The 26648-nt window shown below is 38.0% G+C and overlaps 3 protein-coding genes, 1 long non-coding RNA gene and 1 pseudogene across 5 annotated transcripts; 1 reads left to right on the top strand and 4 right to left on the bottom strand.

Moving 5' to 3' along the window:
- Positions 1-763: 763 nt before the first annotated feature.
- On the bottom strand, positions 764-4197 carry LOC137961320 (uncharacterized). Of its 2 annotated transcripts, none has more exons than XM_068808373.1 (6): positions 3929-4197; positions 2601-2685; positions 1870-1974; positions 1587-1688; positions 1417-1502; positions 764-1097 (listed from the first exon to the last, which is right to left on the bottom strand). In XM_068808373.1, exons 1-5 carry the CDS (start codon positions 4168-4170, stop codon positions 1458-1460), a joined length of 579 nt encoding a protein of 192 aa, XP_068664474.1. In that variant the 5' UTR covers positions 4171-4197; the 3' UTR covers positions 764-1097; positions 1417-1457. The 2 variants fall into 2 exon arrangements, with proteins under 2 accessions (XP_068664474.1, XP_068664473.1); XM_068808372.1 differs by having other exon boundaries at positions 3905-4197.
- Positions 4198-7481: 3284 nt separating this feature from the next.
- Positions 7482-9094, bottom strand: LOC137961319 (uncharacterized). Its single transcript, XM_068808371.1, has 4 exons — positions 8770-9094; positions 8616-8674; positions 8210-8327; positions 7482-7769 (listed from the first exon to the last, which is right to left on the bottom strand). Exons 1-4 carry the CDS (start codon positions 9009-9011, stop codon positions 7691-7693), a joined length of 498 nt encoding a protein of 165 aa, XP_068664472.1. The 5' UTR covers positions 9012-9094; the 3' UTR covers positions 7482-7690.
- An 881-nt stretch (positions 9095-9975) lies between these two features.
- LOC137961317 (uncharacterized) lies at positions 9976-11161 on the top strand. The gene is made up of 3 exons (XR_011114704.1): positions 9976-10544; positions 10718-10825; positions 10961-11161. It is a non-coding gene; the product is annotated as an uncharacterized lncRNA (long non-coding RNA).
- A 1090-nt stretch (positions 11162-12251) lies between these two features.
- On the bottom strand, positions 12252-15110 carry LOC137961316 (peptidyl-prolyl cis-trans isomerase FKBP19, chloroplastic-like; annotated as a pseudogene).
- An 83-nt stretch (positions 15111-15193) lies between these two features.
- Positions 15194-18757, bottom strand: LOC137961318 (uncharacterized). Its single transcript, XM_068808369.1, has 7 exons — positions 18529-18757; positions 18242-18413; positions 18066-18115; positions 17133-17433; positions 16272-16460; positions 16007-16189; positions 15194-15736 (listed from the first exon to the last, which is right to left on the bottom strand). The coding sequence occupies exons 1-7, from the start codon at positions 18705-18707 to the stop codon at positions 15491-15493; spliced, it is 1320 nt and encodes a 439-aa protein (XP_068664470.1). The 5' UTR covers positions 18708-18757; the 3' UTR covers positions 15194-15490.
- Between the last annotated feature and the right edge of the window lie 7891 nt (positions 18758-26648).

Below are 26648 nucleotides of genomic sequence, written 5' to 3' on the forward strand. Positions count from 1 at the left end.
AACTTAGTTGTAAAGGTTGCAATAATTAAAGCAAGAAATTGTCCTTTTATGTTGGTCATCATGTTCAAAGAGGCATTAGAAAGATTAAAAAACATTCTGCATTCACATGTGAGAAACTATTTGTTAAGACAAGTTGTGTTGAGGGTTGCCAGCCCTAAAGTCCTATGCCAGCCCTAAAGTCCTAGAATAAATGCTTCAAAGTCAAGTTTAAACCAAGACCCAGATTAGATAAAGTGAAATCATTTTCCTTGTTTTCTTTTGCTTCCTTTTCCTTTTCCTCTTTTTCAAAATATTTAATTGATGAGAATGCTGCTTTTTCAATGTTTGCCTGTTTTCCAATGTCTGTGAGCTATAATTCAGTTATAGTTACTACTTTATGTTCAGAAAGGATCGGATAAGTTTTCCCTTCTGAAAAAATCTAATGAAACTCGTAACGTGTTGGGAGGTATTCGGAGAGGAAAATAGGTCAAAAGTTTATCCAAAAATGATTGACCATGTTAAAATCTCTCTTTCTCGACTAATAAACTCAAAATCTTTCTATCTATTTTTTCACGAACAACATTTCTTTCTAACACTTTTCCTGACGTTAACAATCTTGGGTCTAATCTCAGACACAAACATTCTTTCCAACAAAGACATCCTGGTTCTTGGTTGAGTCGATTCAGCATTGGTTCGGCATGAGACAAATAAGGGGTCTTGGCTCATAAACGAGAAAACCAGAATATATGGGTGTCACCCAATATCTCTACCCCTAAAATTACTCTTAACATGCAGCAGAACTCCATTTAGAAATCTCACTATTGACATTGTGACATGACCAAAGGTTGTGTCAATGCTGGGACTTCTGTCTGCATGTGAGTAGCAATGGCTGTATACCTGCCTCAGCTCTCACAAATTTCCAAGCTTAAGATAGCAGACAAAAAGCTAGCAGTTCAACTCGGCAGATGATGAGTCTAAGAGGGTTCGTTTGTCTATTTGAACTCAGACCCGTTATGTAATCAAAATTTACAACAGATGTTTGGCAGCAGAAAATCATTTGTATACATGCGTGGCATTAGGAGAGGCTCTTTCCACTCGGTCAAGACTGTTGAATTATCCTGTATTTTAGAAGTAAAAAGAAATTTTCAGAGGAAAAAAGGCAGTATAATACACTTTGATTAGGTCTAATTGTAGAGGGAAGAGTACAATGTGGAACAGAACAAAATTAGAGCAGTCCAGTACTGTTAACATGATATTTCCATGGCAATCTGCATAAAATTATTTAAGCTTGGAGTAGCAATAATTTTTTTGCAGTAGCTCAACCAATATGGCTGAGTGGAGAAATTTTTAATTTTATAAAACAAATTGTTATATGCCTAATAAGCATAATGGATATCTTCCTTTACAGAAAAGAATTATTCGAAAGAATTCTTCCACCTTCATTTGATTCAATCAACAATGCAGAAATAGTCTTCCTGCTACCGGAAGAACAAACCAATGAAGGCTCCCCAATATCCAGCCAACTGCATAAACTCATGAAGAACTTGTTAGACCCAATCTTATCTATGTATCTCTGGGTTTCTTCATCAATTCAACAAGTAACTTACCTGAGCTAGAATGCCATTGCCAGTTTGACCTTCAATGATCAACCCTGCTGTCAGTCCTATCATAGCCCATGCCCCATTAATTGCTTCAATCTTACGTTGCATCTGAATCGAGTTCATATATCAATTTAGTGCCAATATACAGAAAAAGAACCATTCATCTTTGCCAAAAAGTAATGATATGTGAGTTTTTGACATTCAAAGTAAAACAATCAATGTCTAATAAAAATTACTGGTCCAATCTTTCAGAAAGGAACTTTTTGGAAGTATGAATAAGCTCACCCACCTTTAATTTCTCTTTGGCTTTTATTTTCTGCATTTGTATATCAGCCAAACGCTTAGCCTCCACAGGATCAACCATGAGTATTTCATCACCACTCTTACCTCCTTTCTGTATGTCAAAAAGGGTAAACATGTTAGCACTTGGCATGGACTCATATTTCTACAGCACACAACATTATTTTCTAACTTGCTTTATTTCTGTTATTTTGTACAAAGCAAGGTAGCTTTGGAGACTACATCCGAAGTTCCAACATATTGAACTAGCCAGCAACTCTAAAACTGGATCAGAACTGCTTCGGTTTTACTAAAGCTCAAGTAAAACTAGTAAATTTTCACTTAGATTCTTTGTGATGGCAGGTTACATGCTGAATGAAAATTAATTCAGAACTAATTTACATTAAAAATGGTCAACTAATTCTATCAACTCACTTCCATGAAGACTCAAATCTAAAAAAGGGCACCATAAATAAAATTTCAGTTTGAGATTCTAGACTGCAAGCTGATAAAAATGGTACACTATTTCTATCAACTCCCTTTTGAGAAAGACTTAAATCTGTCAAGGGGCATTATTGGCAAAAGCTAACTACTTTAAAAAGTACTCAATTTGAGAGGTTTTAATCTGAGTTGAAATGGACTTGCACATGGGCGAGTTGCATGTTGTATCAATTGAACCATTCCATACCTGTGAAATTTCACAATATTAAAACCAGATATTGTAAAAGACAAGATCCATACAGTAGCATTGATCAGAGCCTGAAATTTCTGACTATTGATACGGTGGGTGATTGAGTTGATCTCTAGCTTGCTTTGTAACCCCCAGCTGGAGAAAGAATGAAAAGAAAACATTACTACCAAGTTCAGAAATGCTTCCACATGACTCACCAAGCCATTTAAAATTTCTCTGTAACTTGCAAATATAACTAGAATTATGAAATGAAAGACATGGTGAATGCAAATAGAATAAATCAGTTATCATGAGTCCCTAAAATAAGATTCATTTGTAACTTCCAGATCTGTTCCCCCTTATTATATGGGAGGGTCCTCCCCCCTAATGTAATTCCTTTGTCTCTTCAATAAAATTCAGCATCATTTAAAAAAAAAAAAAACTTCCAAAACTGTTCCTAGTCACCACTTGATACATATATAAAATGTGAGTTTCAAGAATCAATTGGGACTAAAACGATATTATCTTCATTAGCTTAACATCTATCATGGAGTCTGATGAAGTTGAACAGCAGCAGAAAGTGAATGTGATAAACATTGTGTGTATATTTAATGCTACTATGTACATTTTTGGCCCGGAGAAATGAATTCACTCACAGAAAAAATCTTACAAAGGATATGAACTCTACAAAACTGCCCTTTCTAATAGATAAAAGTTAACCTCAAAGGATCCACTAATCTGCTTTGGACAGCTTACTTACACTTTGAAAATTCTTTCTTTAACAACTTAATTTCATCAAAATGCGGTTTCCATTATTGGCTTTGAGGATTTATCGATACGCAGTAGTGCTTATTTTCTCAAATGGGTGAATCAGAAACCCAATGCCTACACATCCAGGCTGGTCTTACTTGGTCACCCGTTATTTACTTCGAAATCCAAACAAGAAACAAGCCATCAGAGATGAATACAATTCTGTCCTTAACATACAATGTTCAAGAATACACCCACTGCCACTAAATTGGCGCTACATGTAAGTCCAGCAATCTTCTTCTGTAAAATCCAGAAACCATAAAACTCTAGAGAATCAGATTCTGATAAAAATCCAGAAACCATAAAACTCTAGAGAATCAGATTCTGATGGTTTTAAGCGATTAGCAACAGGAACTGAGCGATAAAACCCATATACCACAGAAAACTATTTAAAACTCTTCTCTCCGTTACACCTACATGCCGACTTTTTCAACAAATCTATTTCTCCCAGCTGAAATTCCGTCGGAATCACCAAAGTAAATCAGTTACACAAGTACGAAAAAATCAACAGAAAATCTTGCAATTTAGCAGTCCATAGCAAACATATACAACGACAGACAGAGACCACAAAACGGTTGCAGGAAGATACTTGAGCACCGTCGGAGAGTGGGAATTGAAAAAAGAAGCCCTTCGATAAAGGGGATGGACGCTGCAGTTACATGGGAAAGGTAAGGAGCCCATCTCTTTTCCTTCAGCTGTACAAACAGATTCTTCTCCGGGTAGCCATGTCTGCACTTTTATAGAAGGAAAAGGTAAAATTTCAGAACCCATAGAGCTGATTGAGATAAAATAAGCGTCCGCGCCGCATTTCGATGTTTGGTCATCAATCATCACTACGTGCCCAGGATTTCTGGAACGTCCTCGACCTCCCATTCGTATACGATTCTGTAATATACATACAGGGAAAATTAATTCAACTTTCGGAAAAAATGGTATACTCGGAGCACTACATTGAATTTCTGATTTCCAAAAACAATTTTATACTACCTAATTATGCCATAAAATATTAAACAAATGATAAAAAATTTAAAACAATTTCAGCTTTTTAAGGTATAAAAGAAAAAAATTAGAAGAATACGAGATCGAATTCGTTATACCAGAGTCTCTTTAATTTTTTCCATGTGATCGAAAAGGACCAACCTAATGCTAAGTTGAGGTTGAATTGGATTTGGGTAGGGTGACAACAAGGTGGATCAACATATAATGCACCTTAACCCTAAAATAACCCTAGCGGGGTTGATTAGGGATAGAAATAGCTCTAAAAATTCAACCTCACCTGATTATCAAGTAAGTATATATTTAGTTTTCAAATGTATATACCTTTCATATTTTATGTATAGATCATAGTTTTCTTAAATACAAAAATAAAAATAAAATGAAGGTATCTAAGAAAAGGGTGGCAATGTAGTTCGAAATTTAAGTAGAGATAGGTAGCAAGGTAAAATAGATAACCAAAACCCTTACTAATTTAATTCCTTAAAATAAAGGTTACAAAACTAAAACCCTAAAATATTTGTTTGAGTTAAAATTATCAAATTAAGTGAAATTGGGGTTGACTAAGCATACAACAATCTAAGAATGTAGAATACACATATGTTACTTTTGCTGGAAAAAATAAATTTGAAGTCAAACATCAAGATCTTTTTCTTAAAAAATTCAAGTGTCAAAGGAGAGATTTTCCTCTATGTTTAGCAGTAAGCTGTAAGAGGAAGTTTTTGGTTCTTGTGGTCTAACACTTTGTGCATGAAAATTGTATTACTTTAGTTTGGGAAAAGGCCTTCGATCCAAATTAACATGGTATCAGAACAACTACTCAGTATGTGGGCATTCCACCCAAATTATCTACATACCACACGTGAGGGCCTCCACCCAAAATTATTCACGTGCCTACACGTGAGAGGGAGTGTTAAGGAATAGTTCAACATGGATTAGCGAGATTAAAATTTTTGAGTTTATTAGTTAAAAAAGAGGTTTCCTAAATGGCTAGTTATTTTGGGATAAACCTTGGACCCAATTTAACAGGTTTATTAGGGTAGTTTCTAATTATATCCATGCTCACTTGAAGTTAGGAGAAGTCAATAAGAAAGGAAACCCTTTGGTTAGTAAATCTAAAAAAGCTCAGGAGTTATTGAGAATTTGAAAGCAAGTCTTAATATTTTATTTGGTGGATTTAGGAGAAATAGTGGTCAATGTAGAACATGAGGATCATTATGAACTTTACTCAATAAGAGGGCAAGAGATGTTATTCTTCAAGCATGTCATGTTATGTTTCTCCAAATAAATGAAAAGTTTCTTTGTGTTTCTATAGAGAATTGAGATAGTTCTCACTCATTTTTCTTATTGAATGTTAACTTAGATTGAACTTGTGTTTGTCCCCTCCAACTCTTTGCTTTACTGTAATAGAGAGATTTGGGAGGAGCAATACCTATGGGGGCACCTATGCAGAAGAAAAAGATGAAGTAAGAGAGTAGTGACACCTCCTTTCAATGTTTTTGCACCAAGAGGGTAGCAGCACTTCTGTTATCATATATATATATATATATATGTAAAATAGGGGCATATTGTAATTTTGTGAGAGTTAACTTCCTATCAAGATGGTTTTTACATAATATGTTTTTACTTTTATGTTTCTTCTGTCTTCAATATAAGCAACAGAGGATAGATGATAAAATGAAAAATGGAAAGAGATAAAACTAAAGTCTTGACCACTAAAGTTTTCATGCTTGGTTATACAACAATAGAGCAACCTTCAAATAGTAGGGAGACAGATAAAAAAAGAGTATGCAATTGTTGTACTTGACATAGATACAACCGGATCTTCTCCTCCATAACAACTTCTAGTCTTTTTCTTCTTTAAAATGATATTGGGATGTCACAAGAAAGAATAAGCAGATTCAGGCATCATCATGTTGCCTTTTCTAAGAAAATGTTCATTTTTTATAATTTTCTACAAGGCTTACCTAATTCAATTTTATCTTTTGCTACACTGATTTTGTTTGTTACACTCTTATATCAAGGGCTCTAAGATTTAGAGTAAGAATGGAAGTTTGGAGTGTTTAGTTGTTCAAGAAAAAAAAAAGGATGTGCTTCTAGCAAAGAAAATATGGATCATGTCTTCTTAAAGAACAAGATAACTCACACAGTGGATACTGTCGAGGTCATGATACTCTTTCTGCCCCATGACTTGGGCAAGAGGAGCTCATAACTAAGAAAAACAACTATAAGTTTTAATTCAAGTTTTGAGCAACTTGTAGATTTTGATAGGAATTATATGGCAACCACTTTATATATAATAAAAGGTCAATGCTCAAATTCTCCTCTACTTTATTCAATTATAAAATAAACACATAAGATGGTTCTCAATAGAGGATCAAAGTTCACTCCCCTGTAGAGATAAAAATAATATCATTTGGCAAAGATATTTTTTCCTCTCCTGTTCTTGCCCTACAAATGCCGAAGGTTTCATAGACCCAAATGGAAGCATATAATACTTGATAATGATTATAAACACATACTGCTCCAGTCCATGACATATTTACAATTTCCTCTGCATTTGCTGTCTGCACTGATTACATGCTCTGCTATAATAAGATCCTACACTTTTTTCATCCTTGAAACCTTTATACACGAAATGTACAGAAACAAGTAAAGAGGGCTACTTCAATAAAAGACCGATCTGTGTAGTCGCTTTTAAGTGGCACAAATGTTGTAGTTTGTTGTGTTCGAGTAGTCATAAGGCAAGCAAGCTACTTGTTAGAGAAATACCTACCAGTATGAAGTTCTAATTTTATTATCTTTAAAGTAGGATATAATATTATATAAGTAAGAGGGTATAACAGTCATTCAATAAATCCAAGTAGAATTTTTATAAATTAGGAAAAAAGGAAACACTATTTTTAAAAAAATAATAATGTTTTATTTTATAACAGTTCAGATCCACATTGAGGTTTTGAGAATTTTAGGAGCCCTAGATTTCCTTTTTTTTTCAATTTTAATTGATATTACTTTTATGTATTTTCTTCAAATTTTATTATATTCCTATAAATTGTGGATTTTTTATAAAAAAAAAAAGTAGACTAAGTAGTGTTTCTATTTTCTAGTCTTTAAAAAAGTCCAAGCTTCTTTCACATTGACAGTTTTATTCTAACTTGTATGAAACAACTGTGAATTTCATAATTGAAGAGTTGAAGACTATGTTCTACATTCTACTGTTCTCTATCAGAACAGCTTTATAATAAAAACAAAAACAAAAACAAGAAAGAAATCCTGCCAAGCACAATGTGAAATTTTGGATCAGGAGTAAAAGGAAGGCTGGCAGGTCTGCTTGAGAGTATGGCTCTTGTTAAACCTGCTAGAAAGAGTTGTTAAGATAGAAGTATAAACCAGCAAGTCCAACAGCTCCAATCACCACTGCAATGGGTAATGCTCTTCTGCAACACAGGAGTTGGGTGAATATAAATCAAGTTACACTTTCTGCAAAAACTTAACTAGGATTCTATAGCTCATTTTTCTTCATTACCAACATGTACAGAAAGACAAGGAGAACTGCTTGCCTTTCCTAAGAAAAGGAGGCATAGTGTTTAATCTCTGCAAACAAAATGAAGTGGAAGCCATTCCATCTTCTTTTACAGAAATAGAGGGCTCACTTCTTCATCTCTCTCAAGTCTCAAGCTTATTTTTACATTTTTAATAATTATAATGAGTTAGTAAAATTTAAAAAGACAGTTACAATTCTTTTTTCTTTTTTTTTAATTTTACTTTGCCTGAAGGCTGAAGCCTTTAGCCAGGCCATCCAACATTTCAGTGTTGAGCAAGCAGCAACTGTTTCAGATACTAGCTAAGTTGATAGCATGGAAGAGGAAGATATTACCCGATGGCTTCGTCTTTCTGAATCTGTGCCTTTCGAGCTTTACGAGCGTCTGTTTCATTCACATTCTTCGCCACCGCAGGTTGGTAAGGCCTGAATCTTCGTTTTGGAGCACCACAAACTACACAACAGATACAGCAGATATCTTCAGATGAATTATAATTTTTCATTGGCAACCCAATAATTAGATTTGATTTCAATAACTCTAGAGCAAAATAAATTAGGTAAATAACACCAGGTAATGAAGGATTTCATATCTATATAGTCTCTAATTAAGGAAAAATTCTGAAATGGAAAATAATTTTCGGGGGCAGAGAGCAAAGAAATTCAGAGTAGCAAATTGAATTGCAGCAAAAAAAAAAAAAAAAACAGAGAAATTCATGGACGGAAACATGACGAAGACAATTACCAGGACAGAAGTAATTATCCGGAAGCTTCTCAAAAGGCTTCCTATCATTGTATATATATCTGCACGAGGGCCCATCTCAGAGAATCATAATCAAAGCTCATTTTACAGACGATCAAGAAGAAACAAAGAGCACAGAAAAAGAAAACGAACAGACCCACAATCCCGGCAAATGTAAGCTTCCTTGGTAGCCGTTCTCATGGAAAACCTGGGCGAGGTGGAGACAGTAGCCGCCTGTAGAGGACGAGGTAACAAGAGATGTAGAGAGGGAGAGAAGAATGACGATTTGAGCGCAAAGCGATCAGATGCTCGACGGAGACCTGCATTTCCTGTGGGTGATATAGGTGACAGGACAGCTGATGTGGTAGTTCCGACCCTCGTGGGTGCTTGAAGTGCCATGGCAGTTATCACCTCTCTTTTCTCTCTGTGAAACCAGTTTTCTCTTAAGAACTGTGCTGAGAGGATAAGAAGAAGAAAAGGAATTGAAGCAGCAGCAAGCAGGAGCTTAATGTTGTGGAAGATAAAGGAGCCGTGGAAACGATTGAAGCGTGGCTCCCATGCTCCCACACAGTCCCACTGCACTTTTTTCTGGGACTTTCTAGTCTTTCAGCTATATTTTTCTTCATTTTCTTTTGCTTCTTTTCGTTTCTCAAGTCCAAAATAACACAGTGAGACTCTCTATTTGATGTCGGCAGTTGAGACGCAGTAGCAAGAGTCTATCTTACAAGAAATTGGTTCTTAAAATCTTACATTGGATATGGCATGTTACATAACATAACATCTATAACATCCCATTATAAGTAATGTTTTTCTAAAAATTTTGTAAGAATTGGATGTTACACGTAACATAAAGACCGATACATCGACTTTTGCTCGTTGGAATTCTCGTGAATTAACAATTTTTGTGAATGGATTTTATTCATGTTCATCACAACATTTATAGGAAATAATCGATCGTTGGTCGATCGCTCTTAAACTCAAAAACACCGAAAATAGTTTTTGAAAGCTCCAAGAAACTTTCTTGTGTCTTATTAGAATTTTAGAAAGTGATATGAATAGGTTAAAAGCTTAAAATAAAAGAATAATTTCTTCGATCCTTCTATTTATATATTTTATTTATTAATACATTCTTTTATATGGGTTTTTCTACAAAACTGTACATGAGAGTTTCACCACATACGATTCATGTTCAATTCTTTCAAAAAAATTGGATTCTTTCCGATTGAACACTTTCATTTTTTGTTATGATCAAAGGAGAAATGTCATACGCCTCTCATAGTAAGCAAGTTCTCCCCGTATCGGTCCTTGCATTGAGAAAAACCAGAGATCATAGAAAATGAAATGGAGGAAAGGGTTAGGCATCGCATTGTAAATGCAGAGCTCCCATGTTGGCACTCTCGCAAAACCATCCAAACCAAGACGATTCCTCGAGTGTCCACATATTAGATTACTCTCGCTCTCTCTCTCTCTCTCATCAAATCGTTCCATTCAACTTCCCTATCTTCTTCCTTCGTTCTCCCCTGTAAGCTCAGAACGAACCTGTTTCAAGCCTCCATTGCTGGAGCTAGCTCAAAGACCCAGAAAATCGACCCTCCGGGCATCTCTTCAAGACCCATTATCTTCCCTTACTCTATCATCTCCGTTCCGGGACTCTGGTCCCTCGTCAAACGCTTGGTGAAGTCTAACATGATTTTTTTTATCTGAGAGAACGAGTGACATGGCTGTCTGGAAATGAATCTCTGTTTTTTATTCTTCTGCTTTCTTTTTAGACTGTGAAGAGGACATTTGTTGGGTAAGTGAAGAAGGCGCCGAATCGGGTTGCCGGTGAGATTCTGTCGTTTCTTCACCAGAAACAATTTGACGGTGGCTGGTAGAGGATAGACTATAACGCACGCCTCTTCTTCTCCGTTGCTCTCGTCTGTTTGATGATTAGTGAGCATTTCCTCTTCAGTCTCAGTATGATTAAGCATGTGACATTCTGTATAAAATGCATTCAGCAACTAGTTTAATAGATTACCTGTGTTACTGGTAGCACTGGTAGCATATGCTCTGATTCTTCAAAATATGGTTTCAGTAGGACTAAAATCAAATTTACTTTTGATCAGTTTTGAAGGCATGAGGGCACCGAGCAGAGGACAAGTTGCATTGCTCACATTCAGGACATGCATCAGCTTGGATAGTGTGCCCTTGTTCTCACCATAACAGTTCCTGAGGTGGGGAATAACTGGTTCTAGCTGACAATCCTGAGCCTGCTAGCTTGACACTTGGTTATCGATCTGATTAATTTGATAAGAAGTTCAGTTCTCTTTACCTGATTATGTTGATGACGCTTCTGAATGCTGATGCAGAGGAGCTAACTATTGGAAACGATCGCCTCGAAAGGAATAAATTAAAGTGAGAATCATGGAGGACGACAGGGAGATGACTAACATGTAAAAGAGCAGATGAGGAAAGAAGTTCAGCTTAGTAAGAAAGGAATGGTGCATTTTTAAGAGATGAGAAGTCTGGAGCCTGTAATGGAGAATCCACTACAGTGGATATGAAACTAATTTTTGTACCTACAACAAATTTTAACATGTGTGATCATATGTATTGAAATTCATATAATGAATAAGAAGATCCAGTAACTTGGATAGTCTTCAGCTGTCATATGAGGAAAGAACAGAACCACAGGAGAATTAGGTATTGCATAGAATTTTTGCTTGGTTTTGGCAAATGTAAGAGTTGAGTTCCCCTTCTCAGTTTCCCTTCCCGCTTGTTGACAAATAACAGTGATAGTATATCACAATAAAGATCTCGAATTAGAACATGAACAAACACCAAATCATACAACAAAAGAACATTCTCATTTAATATGAGACATCATCCGTTTGCGATGGTGCTGGTGCTTGCATGTTTTCATATGCAGAGAGCATATGCTTACTGAGGCATGCAGAAAGGGATATCTTTCATGGTTAGGTGAAAGATAACGGGACTCTGTCTTAACAATTCTTCCACCAAAAAGAGAAGTGCATAATGAAGAATCAGTTTGGTATAATTTTGATTAGCTCAATGTCAAACAATAGTGTCTTGTCGATCAGTCCTCGCTTCCTCAGCACAAGTCCGAAGCTCTTTGGCCCTGCGCAAACATAGTAGACAGAACATAAAAATCTTTGTGAACAAGTAGTGATGAGAACAGGATGCAAGAGATTTGCATACCATTAAATTTTAACCTACCAAAAAAATTGGTCTTGGGCCGAGCTTGTTGAAGTCATTATCTGGATATCCCAAATCTGGGGGAACTATGATCCTGCATTCCTGTGAACAAAACTGTTAGAAAGCCACATTTTCATAAATCCAAATTTGTCTACTTAAGTACATCACATGAGGTGAACCATTCACGTACAACTACACTATGTAGAGATGCACTTCAGATTGAGACATAGATCCGGTAAACCAAATAACATGAGGTAAACCTTGCATCTTTAATCATGCTATTCCACGTGACTTAAACTAACTGAGCCAACTGATAGATGTGGAACCACCCTCAAGACTCATCCGGTGGTCCATAAAAAAATAATTTCAGGTTGTACTCTGTGATCAATTGGATATCAATCAGAACAATGTCATTTCGAACCATAGAAAAATAAGCAGTATTTATCACCTTCTAATACCACCCATAGCCATGCCTTGAACAGCTTCCTCAAATGCTGGGATAACCTAAATGCCACTCCAGAAATAATGAGCTTTCTCGGGAGTATGTCTCATACAGATCAAGTGATCAAAGTCATAAGGAAAGTCTAATAAGACACTAACATTTTATCACATCAATAGCATAAAAATGTAAGAGAATCCACACTACAAAAGTTCCTCTTATTCACAACGTAGTGAATCCACACTACAAAAGTTCCTCTTATTTACAATGTTGTGAGTCCATGAAGGATGTACCACTCACCTGTTGAGATCCGAGGGTAAATTTAAAGAAATCTTTGTCATCACCCTGTATGTTTTATAAAATAAAAGCATCAAAACTGAGTTCAGAAGAATCTGCATACATGATGATAATATTTTTGCATCCCATATCTCCAAAATATGAATTTGATTCTATAATATATCGAATGGCCCCAACTTAAAGACTAACAGACCTATCAGAGCTTAGCCATTGATTTTGCGCAGCAAGCTAGTGGTAATACCTCGAATGATCCTCCCTTTGTCTTGTTTCGTGCTTCAAATATGCGACCATAATATCCTATTGTATATCCATCCCAATCAACCTAAATAAAGTAAAGAGTTGAGAAGGTGAATCTTAGTTTTGGTCCTCAACCACAAAATCATAGGCAAAAACCAGTGCCTACAGTCCAGATATTGATGTCTTACCACCACCGTCTCTCCATTCTTTGGTATGGGACCACTGCCTACAGCAAGTCCTGCAACTCCTTTGAAGTAAGATATATTTGAGTCTGTTCACCCATCCTTGTGATTGTGAATGTGTGTGTATGTGTGTGTGTGTGTGTGTGTGTGAGAGAGAGAGAGAGAGAGAGAATATGAATGCTCCCATGTGTTCAATAAATTGATAACCTTGTACCGAAGACCCGAGTTTGTTTCTGTGAAGTCTGGATACTGCATTTTGGTCGTCCCATAATTCTTCCCACGCAGTGCAGGCACTAATCAAGATTTAGAGGCAAGATTTATCTTGTATCTCGTCAACTTAACGCAAATATGATGAATAAACAAAAGAACTAAAAACTACAGCTCAATCCCCATCGTCATGATTAAACACTAAGACATTAAACCTCATCTTATCTAATGAATCATTGAAAATTAGCAAACTTACTGTCTGCATATTCAAAGGCTATTCTCTATCCTCCAGAAGATGCGTTGTGGCCTCCACCAGCAAGCCAATGGTGGAAACTGTTAAGACCTTCCTCCTTTCAAGTTTCAATTGACCAGTCTCTGAATCAACTTCATGAATAATTTTGAAAAAACACAGAGAAAGCAGAGAAAAATCAATGACCCTATGACGCATATTATGTGAGTAAATTCTTGTTTCGTGAATAACAGTAAGTTAAAATTTAAGAAAACAATAGTCATTCTTTCATGACTGCAAACTCAATCAATTTGATGTGGCAAAATGACTTAAAATCTCTACATCCTGAAAGCTTCAATGTACAGGAAATGCCAAGAATGAATGAACCAAGCAAAACCATCTTTAATACTGTCAATACCATGCTTCACTGTTCCCAGACAATGGGTCCTACTGCTTAATATTAGCAACTGTTAAGTTTTCTATTTACCTAATCAGCTAATACTCTGGACCGTATGTGATGGAAAAGAACCGAGATCAATGAACTTATTTTGACTTCAAATTGCTTGTGGGAAAGAAGTAATATGACTAACTGATTTAAAATCTGGAAGCTGAATGATTAAAGGGATGAGAAGGTATGCAGCTCATGGAGCTCAACAAACACAGTATAAAAACCAAAGTCCATACCGACAAGAACTAGAAGACGCAAAGTTCATTTAAAAAATCATTTCAGTTCATTTGCAAACATCTAAGATCAGAATAAATAAACACTATAGCGTTATTCCAGCCATATTTGGAGAATGAATCGGCAGTTTGAATACTACACTAAAGTTATGTCAAACAATCCTCTCCGATGACAATAATTATTTAAGTATTTTCACCTTCACGTTTCTTCTCACTCTCTAATAGCGATCCAATATGCTTCAAAAAACTTTATTACAGTCTATTCGGATCAAGAAGCTGAGTTCAGTACTACTAACTATCGTGCCACTGATGAAATTTTGTTAGACATCATTATAATTTTTCATATCAGAAAAAAGCAAAAGGAAAAACAGAGTTAACATAATTGTCGCAGATACTCACCGTTTGGGGAAGCAATGAGAAATCCCTCCGGTTTCTGACCACAGCCTTCTTCAGATTTCATGCATGGAATGCGATACTTCAAACCCTGCTGAAACTGAACTACATAAGCCAGATAAATCCCTGAAAACTACCCTTAGAAGCACCCAAATGACAATTTGACTTCACAATTTAAATCTTTACACGGGGAAACGGTTTTCCGAGCAAACAAATTATCGACCCGGACTTCAGTAATGACGTACTACAAGAAGGGGAACGCTGCTCAACATGTTCGGAAAGACAATGGTACAAAGATAGGTACATACCCTCGAAGTAGATCCTTTGAACAGTTTGGTAGAAGCCCAGTTGCAGAAACTGCTGGAAGAGGAGACGGAAAAAAGGCGTTTCGCGGGAAGATAATGGTGCATTTCGTATTAGCGCTTTTAGCCCTTCAAGTGTCGCCCAGACAGTAACTCGAACGAACTTTCTTTGACTAGTTAGGTCTAGGCGAGTCGACTCACAAACAACTCGAGTTAGTCGATTCAGATTTTCTTGTGGTGGTCAGGCAGTGAGATTCCCATTTTGCACGAGATTCGGTTAGAATCTGTCGAGCAGATTCAATCCAACTCGGTCGGACTTCGTCTCAGCCTCATGACTTTATTTATCTGATGGTTGAATGTGTAAATAAAAGTCTAAAAATATTATTATTCAAATATATAAAAATATGATATAAAAATCATTAAAAAAGACACTTGAGCAGTTGGTCATTGATTACGATCATTCACATTCAGTTTCTGGAACAGAATTCCAACGGAGGGAGTGCAGCAGGTGACTGCCCCGACGTTCCTCCAGAAAGCATCAACGAATTTGTTCTATAGATCTCCGGTAAAAGTAAAAACATGCGGGAGGCGACAGAGCTTAGACAGATATAACATATAATCCACACACCATAAATCCAATACTAACGTTATTATCTACATTGATGAAGAAACCAAACCAGCTTTATTGGCGCTTAGTGATGGGGAGAACTCCCACCTTACACGTTCACTGCTTTCAGTGATTCTGCTTTTCCTTCAAGGCTACCAAGTAGACTCTGAAAGCTTTTCTTGAATGAATCCACTCCTTCAACCTCCAATTGGGTCCCTACTTCGTTCCAGTCGATACCCAATTTCTCAAGGGCACTGTAAACACCTTCAGACTCCGACACATTCAAGTCAATTGTCCTTGAGACGGTTCCATGGTCGATGAACGGTTCCAGAGCATTATCTGGCATAGTTGAGACCTGAAAGAGAGAGAGGGTAAGCCATTGTTAAGGTCAAATTCAGCCATGAAACGTTCAGAATATCTTAAAATATAACGTTTGAATGCAACAAGAAATAATGGACAAATTCTGCAAGCCAGATTCAGAAAACATAAAACGTTTGCCCACACATGATAAAAAACAAAGCAGCGTTTGTAACTTGAAGCTTTAGCTGAAGAGTTTGTAACACCCTTTATCAAATGGTTAGCAAGATAATATCGCAATGGGAACTCTCAACTAAGTAGCACTTACTGTATCAGGACCAATGAGTGGATCAACGTATAAGGTGTCAGGGTATGCAGGATTCTTTACACCGGTAGATGCCCACAGTAACCTCTGTTTCTTAGCCCCTTTCTTCGCCAATGCCTCCCATCGTGGACCAGAGAACTTCTTTTGGTACAGCTTGTATGCTAATGCAGCTTGAGCTACTGCTGCCTATAAAGAAGACAAACCTCTAAAAACGTTAAAAACAATATTCTGCATAAGCTTTTCCTGTCACAGTGTTTCATGTATTTACCTTCCCCCTGAGGTTAAGAGCTTCAGGGGATCCAATCTTCTCAAGCATCTTATCAATGAGTGTATCAACACGACTGACAAAGAATGAGGCAACACTTGTGACCCTAGAGAGGTCACTCAGGCCAGAAGCCTCAAGACCATCCAGGTAAGCATCAATAACAGCTTCATATCGTGGAAGAGAGAAAATGAGCTGAATATAAAAAATAAAAAATTCAGAAACTTAAAGAATTTAAGGAATCGCCCATGATAATAATATCATCCAGCAACTCAAAGCTAGGGACAAAAATTAATTTCTACATGGCTGAGTACCGGTCGCTAATATTGCCACTCAGGTAGGCTTACGACTAACAAGTTCAGACATACCATCTCAGGCAGATAAAGCTTATAGAAGCACGTCTAATGGAAATGGTTCCTCACCCAAAATATATGCTTACTTGGACTAACACTCAAAATTTAGAGAATGCCTACCGTGTGCATATTAAGTGGCAAAAAATTAAAGAAAAAGAACGGCTGAAATTTCAGAGGCTCAAAATTTCACAATGTTGGAGTTCATTTTAGTGGTTCTGCAAGCATTATAATTTTTCCTATTATCTATGCAAACAGCTAATTTGGCTGCTCAACAATTGCCTAAAAAGTTTAACAGCTCTTAAAATATTATAATATGTCAATCTGTAAGCAGCAGTCACGATAATCTATTAATATTAAATAATATTTTTGTTTCTACTAATACAGACTTGAGACAAAATATAGGCATTTCAGGTAAGAATTGATGTATCTTCATAGAATTCGTCAATGTTAAGACAGATTGGCATCATTGTACAATTTACATTCAAAATTAAAAAGGGCAACATGACACACTTACCGTGACATTCACACTTATTCCAAGTGAAATAACTTTCTGAATAGAGGGGATGCATTCTTCTGTAGCAGGAATCTTTATATACACATTTGGGCAGTCAACCACTTTGTGCAACCATTTTGCAGCCTCAACTGTTCCTTCTGTGTCATTTGCAAGTAGTGGAGAAACTTCGACAGATACATAGCCATCAGCAGCATCTGTTTGATCATATATTGGTTCAAAAAGTTTACATGCGTCCTGGATATCTTTAATAACAAGTTCCCAGTATGCACTTTCTGCATCTTTTCCTGACTGAATAAGCTGCCTATAAAATCAACCCATTTGGATTAAGACACTAATACCAATAATATGATTTAGAAAGGAATATGAAGCATTAGAAGAAATACTGAGCGCTCCTATGAAAAAAACTGAATGACAATAACACTCCAACAATCATCAAACACAAAAAAATAATAAATAATAAATAAATAAAATTACTTACAAAACATAAATAACAGCATTCAATATTTAGAAAAGGACTGTGAGTAAACACATGGTAAATTAGTCGATATGTCTATTCATAGGGGCTGTAAAATCATCTCCCATTTTTTTCTATGATCTGTAAATGTATGTACGTAATAGACTTTCTGTAAATTTACTAATATTTACCATTCAAAAAAATAATAACAACAATTATTTTTATAGATCCTACATGATGCCGAACCTTTAAATCAAAGAGACACAGAAACCCAGAATAAACATAATTATTTCATAAGAAAATCCCTCTGATAACAATTTTGACGAACTTCATTCATCTAAATGGCAAAAATTATATGATTCTTACAGCCGAATAAACTCTTTTTTTTTCTCATTTTTGTAGTAATTTCATCATTGAGAACTCAAGCATAAGTCTACAAGCAACTCATACCATTCAAAATCCAAATCCGCAAGCAATACCTGAATTGATCATCATAAGCATTCGAAGATGAGATAGCCTTCTGGAAAATCTGCATCCAAATGCATAAACCATTAACAATCAATTTCAACAATCAACACAGTACTTTGCCAAACAACCAAACTCAAAGCCTTTCACAAGATAACTATCAAATCAAACAAAACTAATGATCACTCACTGTCGGGTTGCTGGTAACACCTCTTACACCACTAGCTATCAATGGCAGCAAATCCGTCACCGGACGGCAGAGATTATCATACCAAGGACTTTGTCCCTCCTTTTCGTAAAGATCGTGCAGAGTCGTTCTCTTGGTCTGCGTGATATTTCCATCCACTTGCGAACATCTCACACTACACAAAATCACAGCCAAACCGTCCAAATATAAACGAAACGAAACCGATCTAGTCAAATAAAAAACTAAAAATAAAAAAGTAACAAAAAAATGATAATTAGGCAAGTTTTTACATCAAAGAGCTCCTCCCCACATGACGTATTTGAAGCGAAAACCGGGAGGTGGAAACTGCGCTGCGAGCAGATGCTAAGGACTGAAAGCCGACGGAAGGCTTGGACTGCGAGGATCGGAGACTGCGAGACGGAGAAGACGAAGAGAAGTTAGGGTTTGAGAGACGGGAAACGGAAGCCATGGGAGGAGTCAAAGGGAGAGAAATGAGAGCTTGCAAGAAGTTTTTGTGTTTTTTTTATAGGAGCGACGAAATTGACTGGCCAGGTGGGAAGATTTAGCTGGGTAGGTATGAACAGCGACGCCACTTTGGACGACGCGAGGCGAGCCGTCGCGACCACGGGAAGCCGACGAAAGATGTCTAAAGTCAATTATGCCCGTACTGCAGTCATCATTGACGTAGACCGGGTTAGACCAACTCGAACCGCAGTGGGTTGGGTCCACTAGTCCTCTTTGTTGGGGAGAGTAGAGACCAACGTAGGGGAGGTTACCCTAGATAAGAGAACAACGATTCAAGATTATCTCGAATTCTAAAGAAATAGCTTGATATTATATATTATTTATATGTATTATGACTATATATTATTTTAAAATTTATATAATTTTATATAATTTTATAATTCATTAATTTTTATCCATGTCATGTATTAGAGGGTAGGGACAGTTTCTTAAAATTTAGTCCACACTGGACCCGTGTCCACCCATAGCCAAAACCCCTCTGGAGCCAAAAAAATCAAACGAACCCATAATGGGACATGGAAGGCATTCTATGAAGAGTCAAATCGTTTTAAGTCATTTACTCTCCTACCCACCTACCCACCTAGATTTTATCTAACATCAAATGTATTTTTTATATGGTTTTTTTAGGTTATTTTGTAGGGGGTATTTAATTATTTTAATTTAATTTTCCTAAATTATTTTCTCTTATTTTTATAACTTTACTATTGGAAGGTAGGACATCATAGATAGTACGCGGGTTATAGACATAATCTAATCCTTGCTGTTCGGGTAAATTATTAACGGCATCGATCATGCCACGTAGGCAAGTAGCTTTGTGGGCCCGAGCATCTGTTGTCTCGGAGGCTTTATGAAGCACAATTCAGGCGTCGTGATTTGTGATTGATTTCTTCTCTTCTTCCTCTGCGCGGACTGCAAGAAAAGAGAGCGAGCGGCCAACCATTACCAAGGCGGGGAATCGACCTCAGTATCTCTCGCCTCCTCTTTTCGTTTCCAAGAATGCTCCAAATTTTCTGGTAAATGTTCTTGGAAACGAAAAAGGCGGCGCGAGGTTCTGAGTTCTTCGAACGTCTCGTTTACGGGAGGGCCGGACAGGAAGACGAACAACCTTCTGTATGTATATATGATTCTTCTTTTTCTTCTTCTTCTTCCTCCGTTTTTTGTTTTTTTTGTTTTTTGCCCCATCAGAGATTCTTCGTTTTATCTTCTTATTCCTTTCATCTGTTATGTTTCTCTCTTTCCCTGTCTTCGAGTTCTGTATTTATTTATTATTTTTAAATCAACTGGCGAGACTGAAATCGAATAGGAAGCAAACGTATAAGAAAACCCAGATTTTCCAGGCGGCTTCAACAAGGCAAGAAATCGATACGAACAACCTTCCGTTTCGTCGCGGTTTATTCGTCTCAGTGCCATGCATAGCCGTATCTCTTTCGCTCCTTCCCCTTCTTTTCTTCTTCTTTCCAGTTCTTCCTCAGTTTTTTTTAAATCTTTCAGCTCGACGCCATTAATCTGTTTCTTTATCTGTTATCTTTTATTTCTCTCCTCTTCACAATTCTGTTGATTACCAGCGAGCTTGAACAGAGTTCTTCCGCCACATTGAAGTCCAATTTGAGCTCATCGAGAGGGAGAGGACAAGTGAGACGTTTCGGCGGCACGTTAACGATACATATCTCATCTTGGTGAAAATATTACCAGCATCCTGCCATACGTAACGGATGCAAAGCACAACGGATTTTGGGATTCTCTTGGACCATCGGCCGATACGCCCGCCCATCTCCCATATCGGGCGGTACACTATGTATATCGGTCATATTTCAGCGATTGATATGCTTCTTGAAAACAGTTTCATTTTCTTAAGATAAATTTTAAATAAAATTATTTTAATTGTCGTATTTCGTGGCAATTTACATATTTTAATTTTAAACCATTGATCAAATTTGTAAAAATTTGAGGTAATTTTGCTATTAATTTTATTTTTTTAATATTTTTAAAATAAAAATAAAATTGACTCCATACTATCAGGGGGATTTAGTGAGACATACAACAGCAATTAATCGTAATTAAAAAATTATTTTCTAATTTTTAATTAAAAACTTTATTTTCTTTAATGAATATTAATACTATTTTTAAAATAATAATTGATAGCTTCTTAATAAGAGTCGGGATCAGGGGAACCCATGAACCGCGAAGCCCACGTGCGCCATAGCTGTACATGCCAAACGTGGGACCCACTTGTCAGAACCTCAAGGTCAATTACGTAAATACAGCCATCGATTTTCATTCCCTGACTAACCCGAGTTAAAGCAATCTTAAACTGAATTTAAATTCGTTTAATTAGCGCGCGTATAAATTCCTGGCGCTGCTCCTCCTCATTCGAACTGAGCTCAGCTATCTCCGAACTCTCCACAGAGAGCGAGGTCGATCGAGTTCATTCCTTCTTCTCTCCTCTCTAAACCCTGATTCGCTTCTCCATATTTTTGTCGTCTCCAACACGCGTTTCGACGAAGATTGTTCTTCTCGTTAAAGGTTAGAGATCGTCTCCAGTTCGTACTCGGGGCCTGCAAATTGACCCAAAAAACTGAAACATTTCGAGGGTTTTGGGTTTCAGTAGGGGTTTTCAACATTTTCGCTTCGCCAGAGCTCGCTTCTCTTTTCTTTTTACCGATGATAGTCGCCGAGTGGTTTTTTACTTTTTTTCTGTCTCGGATTTTTCCGTTTCTGTGCTTGTTTCGACTCTGAGTGGGTTTTCTCTCTTTAGACGCTTTGCTCCTGTATTCTCTCTTCGGTTCTCAAGAATGTCCGGCGTTTCCAGAACACTGCTCGTATAGAGATTGTATGCTTTTGGCTGGCTTGATCCTTTTATGGAAAAGCGCTTCTATCGAAACTTCGTGCTTGTTCTGCTAAAATGATAGATTGAGAAAAAAAAATTGAAAAAACTGGGTTTACGCTGGTTCCTATTTTGGAGTTCCATAAAGGAAATTCAGGTGTAGAAAAAGTTCCTGTTCGAGTCGTTAATAGTGGTAAAACCCAGCTGTGGACGTAAAGTCAAAATCCTTCTACTGTTTCACATTGCAGCTACTACTTTATTAATCTTCTTCTTACAGCTCCGATGGTTTTGCTTTTCACGATTTCTGATACTCTCTTGCAGATTTTGGTAGGGTTCAGTGGCGAAATTTTTTCTTTACTGCTACTTCGGATCGTCGACTGCTTGGTGGTTAGCTCCGTTAGGGTTTTGAGTTTTCGGCAGAAACAACCGTGGAGCACGAGATGGTTGCTGAAGTTTTCCCTTTAACGATGAGGATGTTCTCGAAGCGTCGGTTTGTTCTGGCGGTACTTATGGTCGGCCTTTTCTTCTTCTTCTATCGTGGTGCGTTAACTGTTCTTCTATTGTACTGATTTTCAACTGTTGCAGTTTTCTTTCTCTCTCATATGTATCTCTTTTCCGAGAGTTTTGTAAACTTTTTTTTTTGTTTGTTTGTTATTTTTATCCTCCAATTGTCTTTCCGTGGCTGGTTCTGATAATTATTTCGTGCCTTCTCTTTCCTCGACAGGAAAGACCTTTTATTGATTTATCTCGTCTCTTTTTGTTTGCTGGTCTGCGTCGGCGAATTACTGGAATTATGAGAAAAAGCCATCAGTTAACTTTTTGCTTCTTTTTTGCAGGGAAGACGCTTTTCCATCGCCGTGGCCCCTCCATTTCTTTTCACAACCGAAAGCTTCTGGAACACAGTAAGAAAATCGGTAGCAGATTTTCATCGTCCCTTCTGCATGAATTCTGTTTTTACTTTGTTATATGCCGTGTGTCATAATCGGCAGATTGGATGCTTTTCGAGAGATTGATTGTTTTCGTAGATATGGTTGGTAGTAAAATTTGATGTTTCGTTTTGATTTTTGCAGGTGGGGAGAAGGTGGGGCTGGAGAAGATCGGGGAGCGCTGCTCCGTGGATGATATCCAGGTATACCAAGGCCCATCGTCGCCGCTTCCGAGCGGAATCCCGACATACAGGGTGGAGATCCTGAACGCCTGCGATACGGGTTGCGCCATTGCCGGCATCCACATGCGGTGTGGGTGGTTCAGCTCCGCTCGGATGATCAACCCCAAAGTGTTCAAGCGCCTCTCCTACGACGATTGCCTCGTGAACGACGGCGAGCCCCTCTCTAACGGCGGCAGCCTCTCCTTCCAGTACGCCAACACCTTCCCTTACCCCCTCGGTGTCACCTCCGTCTCCTGCTCGCCCTGATAATCAACCACCTCCTGCCGTTATTCCCCCAACCCACATTCTTTTAGTCTACGCCAGTATCTGTGACTAGTGAATACTGGAGAGAAAAAGGTCGATTCCGTCGACGGCCGGAGAAGGTCAAGCTGATTTCGAGTCCATCACCGATTCGATGTCCTCGTTGTGCCTTTTCCCTGAGAACTTTTGCAGCCTTTTGCGTGTAGCAGGAGGAAGAACACAGCTAATGTAGAAAGTAGAAACAGTTGGCAGATTGCAAGATCCGCCAGGGTTTTTGATGTTGTATATAAAGAGCGAATTTTCTATTCCGGCACTGGGGACCTTGGCTGTACTGAGAAATATATGATAATTGATATGATGTTTACAGTGGAGACTGGAGGGAGGAATGTCTGAGAGAGAGAGAGAAGTCGTGTTGTTGGACAGAAATTCCTTTTTGGTTTTGTCATGACTGCGCGTGTCTTGCTTCTTGTGACCTTCCATTGGTGACTTGCCTCGTCTCTTTCTGTCCTTCGGTTTGTTGGACGTATCTCTGTTTTGTTTTCTTTTTCTTCTGCGACAGTCGTGCAGCGTTGTTCCCAGTAACGGAATTGTGGTAGCAGAAGGACGCGGTTTCATGGCGCTTACTGGAAGATGCTTGTTTGGACGACCAGGAGACTTTTGAATATAATAGTTGAGCTGAATTTACAAAAATCCTTAATAGAGATTAAAATTGATTAGTATTTTAGATATCAACGTGTGACGATTGTTTGAGAGAAGAGATGGTTTCTAAAGATTCGTGAAAAGTATTTACTTTTTTCTAAAATGCCGGGTTAGAGTAAATTCCGGCGACGAAAGGAGACGCGAGCCGTCATTTACAGATGGAGATGCATGAATGCGAAATGCCTTGTACTTTCTGAGCATCTCTGTTATAGCATCAGGCGCAGCTGCGACGAGACCACAAGCTCGAGGTCATTATTACTCAATTAAATGGCAGCAACCATCTTTTTTCTAAGCTTCTCTTCCTCGGGCGTCCCAACCGTGCCATCTCCTCCTCCGCCCTTCCCTTTCATTCCCTTTACGGTCTACTTTTCTCTCGTCTCGGTAATCGCGTTCCGACTTCCGAGCGTACGTTTTCTCGTCTTCCTTCTGCATTTTTTATTATTTTCTCATTCCACTGCTGCCGTTCTGCATCCTCTCACACGGTGACGTCTGATTCGTGACTCTCTTCCATCATTATTGCCCCCTCCCCGCTCGTGAATCCATTATAATCACCTCTTACGCTTCTTACCCGACTGTCGTCCCACACGAAGCGGGCATTGAAAGGGGGCAAAAAAAAGGGCTAAAAGGAAATCATTAATGGTCGTGGGTACTGGGGTTCGGTGATACCGACGTCGCCGAAGGACTACGGAGGGGAGGAGGATGAGGAAGGCGAAGGGTCGATGAGGTAGCTTTAGGGGAAAATGGAGAGGAGAGGAGACGTCAGTGCGGGGCCTGTTTTTATGGAAGAACCGGGAGGGACTGCGGCCTGCGGGTGATGGATGGATCGCTAGCCGCCGCTGAGCTTAGGGTAGACTTGGCTGTCGAGTATAGGGGATTGGGCGGCGAGAGGAAGACGGAGACTCGTGAAGCCTCTGACTCCTAGGGCTGAGTTGAATGGAATCAAGCAGAAGGCGTGACTCGCTGTCACTCGATCCATTTTTTGTCTGGGGATTGAAAAAGCTGCAGTTCTCGCGTTTGGGTTGACGAGGGTTTGGAGATGTCTATAAATTCCCGATACATATCGGATATAGTATATGTATCGGATCAGATATGTGTCGAGTAAATAAATTCATATGCATATCGGACATTATCTGTTACGTAACGTGTTTGTAAAACCTTATAGTAACAATCTTAATGCCCCCTCTTTGCCACGTATTTACCATATTATATTTGCATTAAGTCCATGATAACTTAAAATCTTAGATATATGGAATTTTGGGTGAATGGTATTTTGGTTTGATTAATAGAGTCAATCAGACGGGTCAAACTAGCAACTAGAGCTGACCGAACCCGGTTTTCTATAAGCTGGGGTTATGCCCTCGTTGGGTTGGAAAACCATCAAAATATACCATTAAAACTGGATAATTTTGTAATACATTTCTGAAAAATATTGTTCATTACATCACAAAAAAATCTCTCCTTTTTAACTCATGTTTAGTGTCGCAATTGAGATTCCAAGCACAACCATTAATGTCTCATGCTATTCCAAGCTCTTTTCGTTTGGGTAACGAGTACTCTAGGAACTCCTAATATGAAAACAAAAGAATTTTCGTTAATATTATCGTACATGTGAAATAAGATTAGACGTTTGATAGAAATATATTAAGAGGGGTGTTGGAAGATGGGTCGTAACCCACACTACTAAGGAAGACCTACAAGTTTGAGTATCTGAAAGATAGGCTCAAACCCACAATACCAAGGAAGACTCACACAAGAGAGATGGAAGATGAACTCAAGGCCCATAAAACCAAGGAAAATGCCCACAAGCCCATACATGTGATGGCATGGTCGTAAACGAAGAGACATCTCATAAAGATGACATTAATGTAATTAGTTTAAGTTTTACGGGCATAAATATAATATTATAGGATTATTAATCTATAAATTGAGTTTCAGGGGAAGGATTAGGACACAAATTAATCACTTTTTATTTATCTTGTTTTTTGCCAATGAGTCCCTCTCTCTTTTTCTTCGTGAATTAAATCCATGGAGTCCTGAAAATCAACATGATATAAGAGCATTGATTTGCAGGACTCATAGCTATGGTGTTTTAGAACTCCATTTATTTTTTCTCTTTGTCTCGTGTTTGGTTCTCTTCTCTCCTGAAACCTAGTTTCTTTATTACTATTGATTTTTGTCTAATGGCGCCGCTTGAAGAAGCTTGCAGAATCAAGGTTTCCCCTTGCTCGGTCAAACGCTACCATTATCGTCTCTATCTTGTATTGAAGCAGCGATGAAGCAGTAGTGCCTTCCGAATGAATTAGGAATTCTTGCATTGATGGCTCTTTAAATGAGAAATCTGAGTTTGAGATAGGCCCCTTTGTGGATTTTTTTTTTTATGTCAAAGTAAAATATTTGCTGCATGAAATGTTATTTGGGGATGCTTCACATCATGGGACGATGGATAGTAGGGTTCTTTGTATTTCCCATGACAAGGTGGAGGTCCGTGTTGTAGCTAATGGTGGCCGTTGGGAGGCACCGTGATCGAGTCTAAAAGGTTTGAGGGGTCTCGAACCTAGTGAACTTCTAATACCACATGGGTCCCGTGCTCTCATCTTGTTACCACATAAATTGAAATTGATTTGCTGATTTTGAGATTGATTTGATTTTACTGAAATCGTAGTTGTCACTGTGACCGTTTTCTTTCCCGTCTTTTACCCGAGTTAACCAAAGTTGTTAAAACTAAACCAGCCTTCAAATCGGGACATTGACTAGTTTTGGTCTAAGCGAGTCAAAAGTGGTTCTTCAATGGTTTGATAGATAGGTTTGATTAATGGAGTCGATCACAGAGGTCAAAACTCCCCCTTCTATTCAGGATGAGTCCTACTAGAGTCGACCCAACTCAGTTTTCTTAAAGTTGGGGTTATATCCTGGACCTGCATTATCTGGTTGGTGCTAACCATGGGAGGTGAGTT

This window comes from Aristolochia californica, unplaced genomic scaffold, assembly GCF_029961685.1.
Source record: "Aristolochia californica isolate CCGP_79_NKW_82.1479 unplaced genomic scaffold, dmAriCali1.0.hap1 SCAF_331, whole genome shotgun sequence".
Lineage (NCBI taxonomy): Eukaryota > Viridiplantae > Streptophyta > Magnoliopsida > Piperales > Aristolochiaceae > Aristolochia > Aristolochia californica.

Coding starts and splice junctions, on each gene's coding strand:
- LOC137961318 (XM_068808369.1), bottom strand. CDS start 18,707: ATGGCTTCCGTTTCCCGTCTCTCAAACCCTAACTTCTCTTCGTCTTCT. Junction 18,414..18,528: donor GTGGGGAGGAGCTCTTTGAT/GTAAAAACTTGC, acceptor GATTTTGTGTAG/TGTGAGATGTTCGCAAGTGG. Junction 16,190..16,271: donor CTCTTAACCTCAGGGGGAAG/GTAAATACATGA, acceptor TCTTCTTTATAG/GCAGCAGTAGCTCAAGCTGC.
- LOC137961319 (XM_068808371.1), bottom strand. CDS start 9,011: ATGGCACTTCAAGCACCCACGAGGGTCGGAACTACCACATCAGCTGTC. Junction 8,328..8,615: donor GGATAATTACTTCTGTCCTG/GTAATTGTCTTC, acceptor TCTGTTGTGTAG/TTTGTGGTGCTCCAAAACGA. Junction 7,770..8,209: donor CAGAAAGACGAAGCCATCGG/GTAATATCTTCC, acceptor CCTGTGTTGCAG/AAGAGCATTACCCATTGCAG.
- LOC137961320 (XM_068808372.1), bottom strand. CDS start 4,170: ATGATTGATGACCAAACATCGAAATGCGGCGCGGACGCTTATTTTATC. Junction 1,689..1,869: donor AAGCCAAAGAGAAATTAAAG/GTGGGTGAGCTT, acceptor AACTCGATTCAG/ATGCAACGTAAGATTGAAGC. Junction 1,503..1,586: donor GCAATGGCATTCTAGCTCAG/GTAAGTTACTTG, acceptor GAGTTTATGCAG/TTGGCTGGATATTGGGGAGC.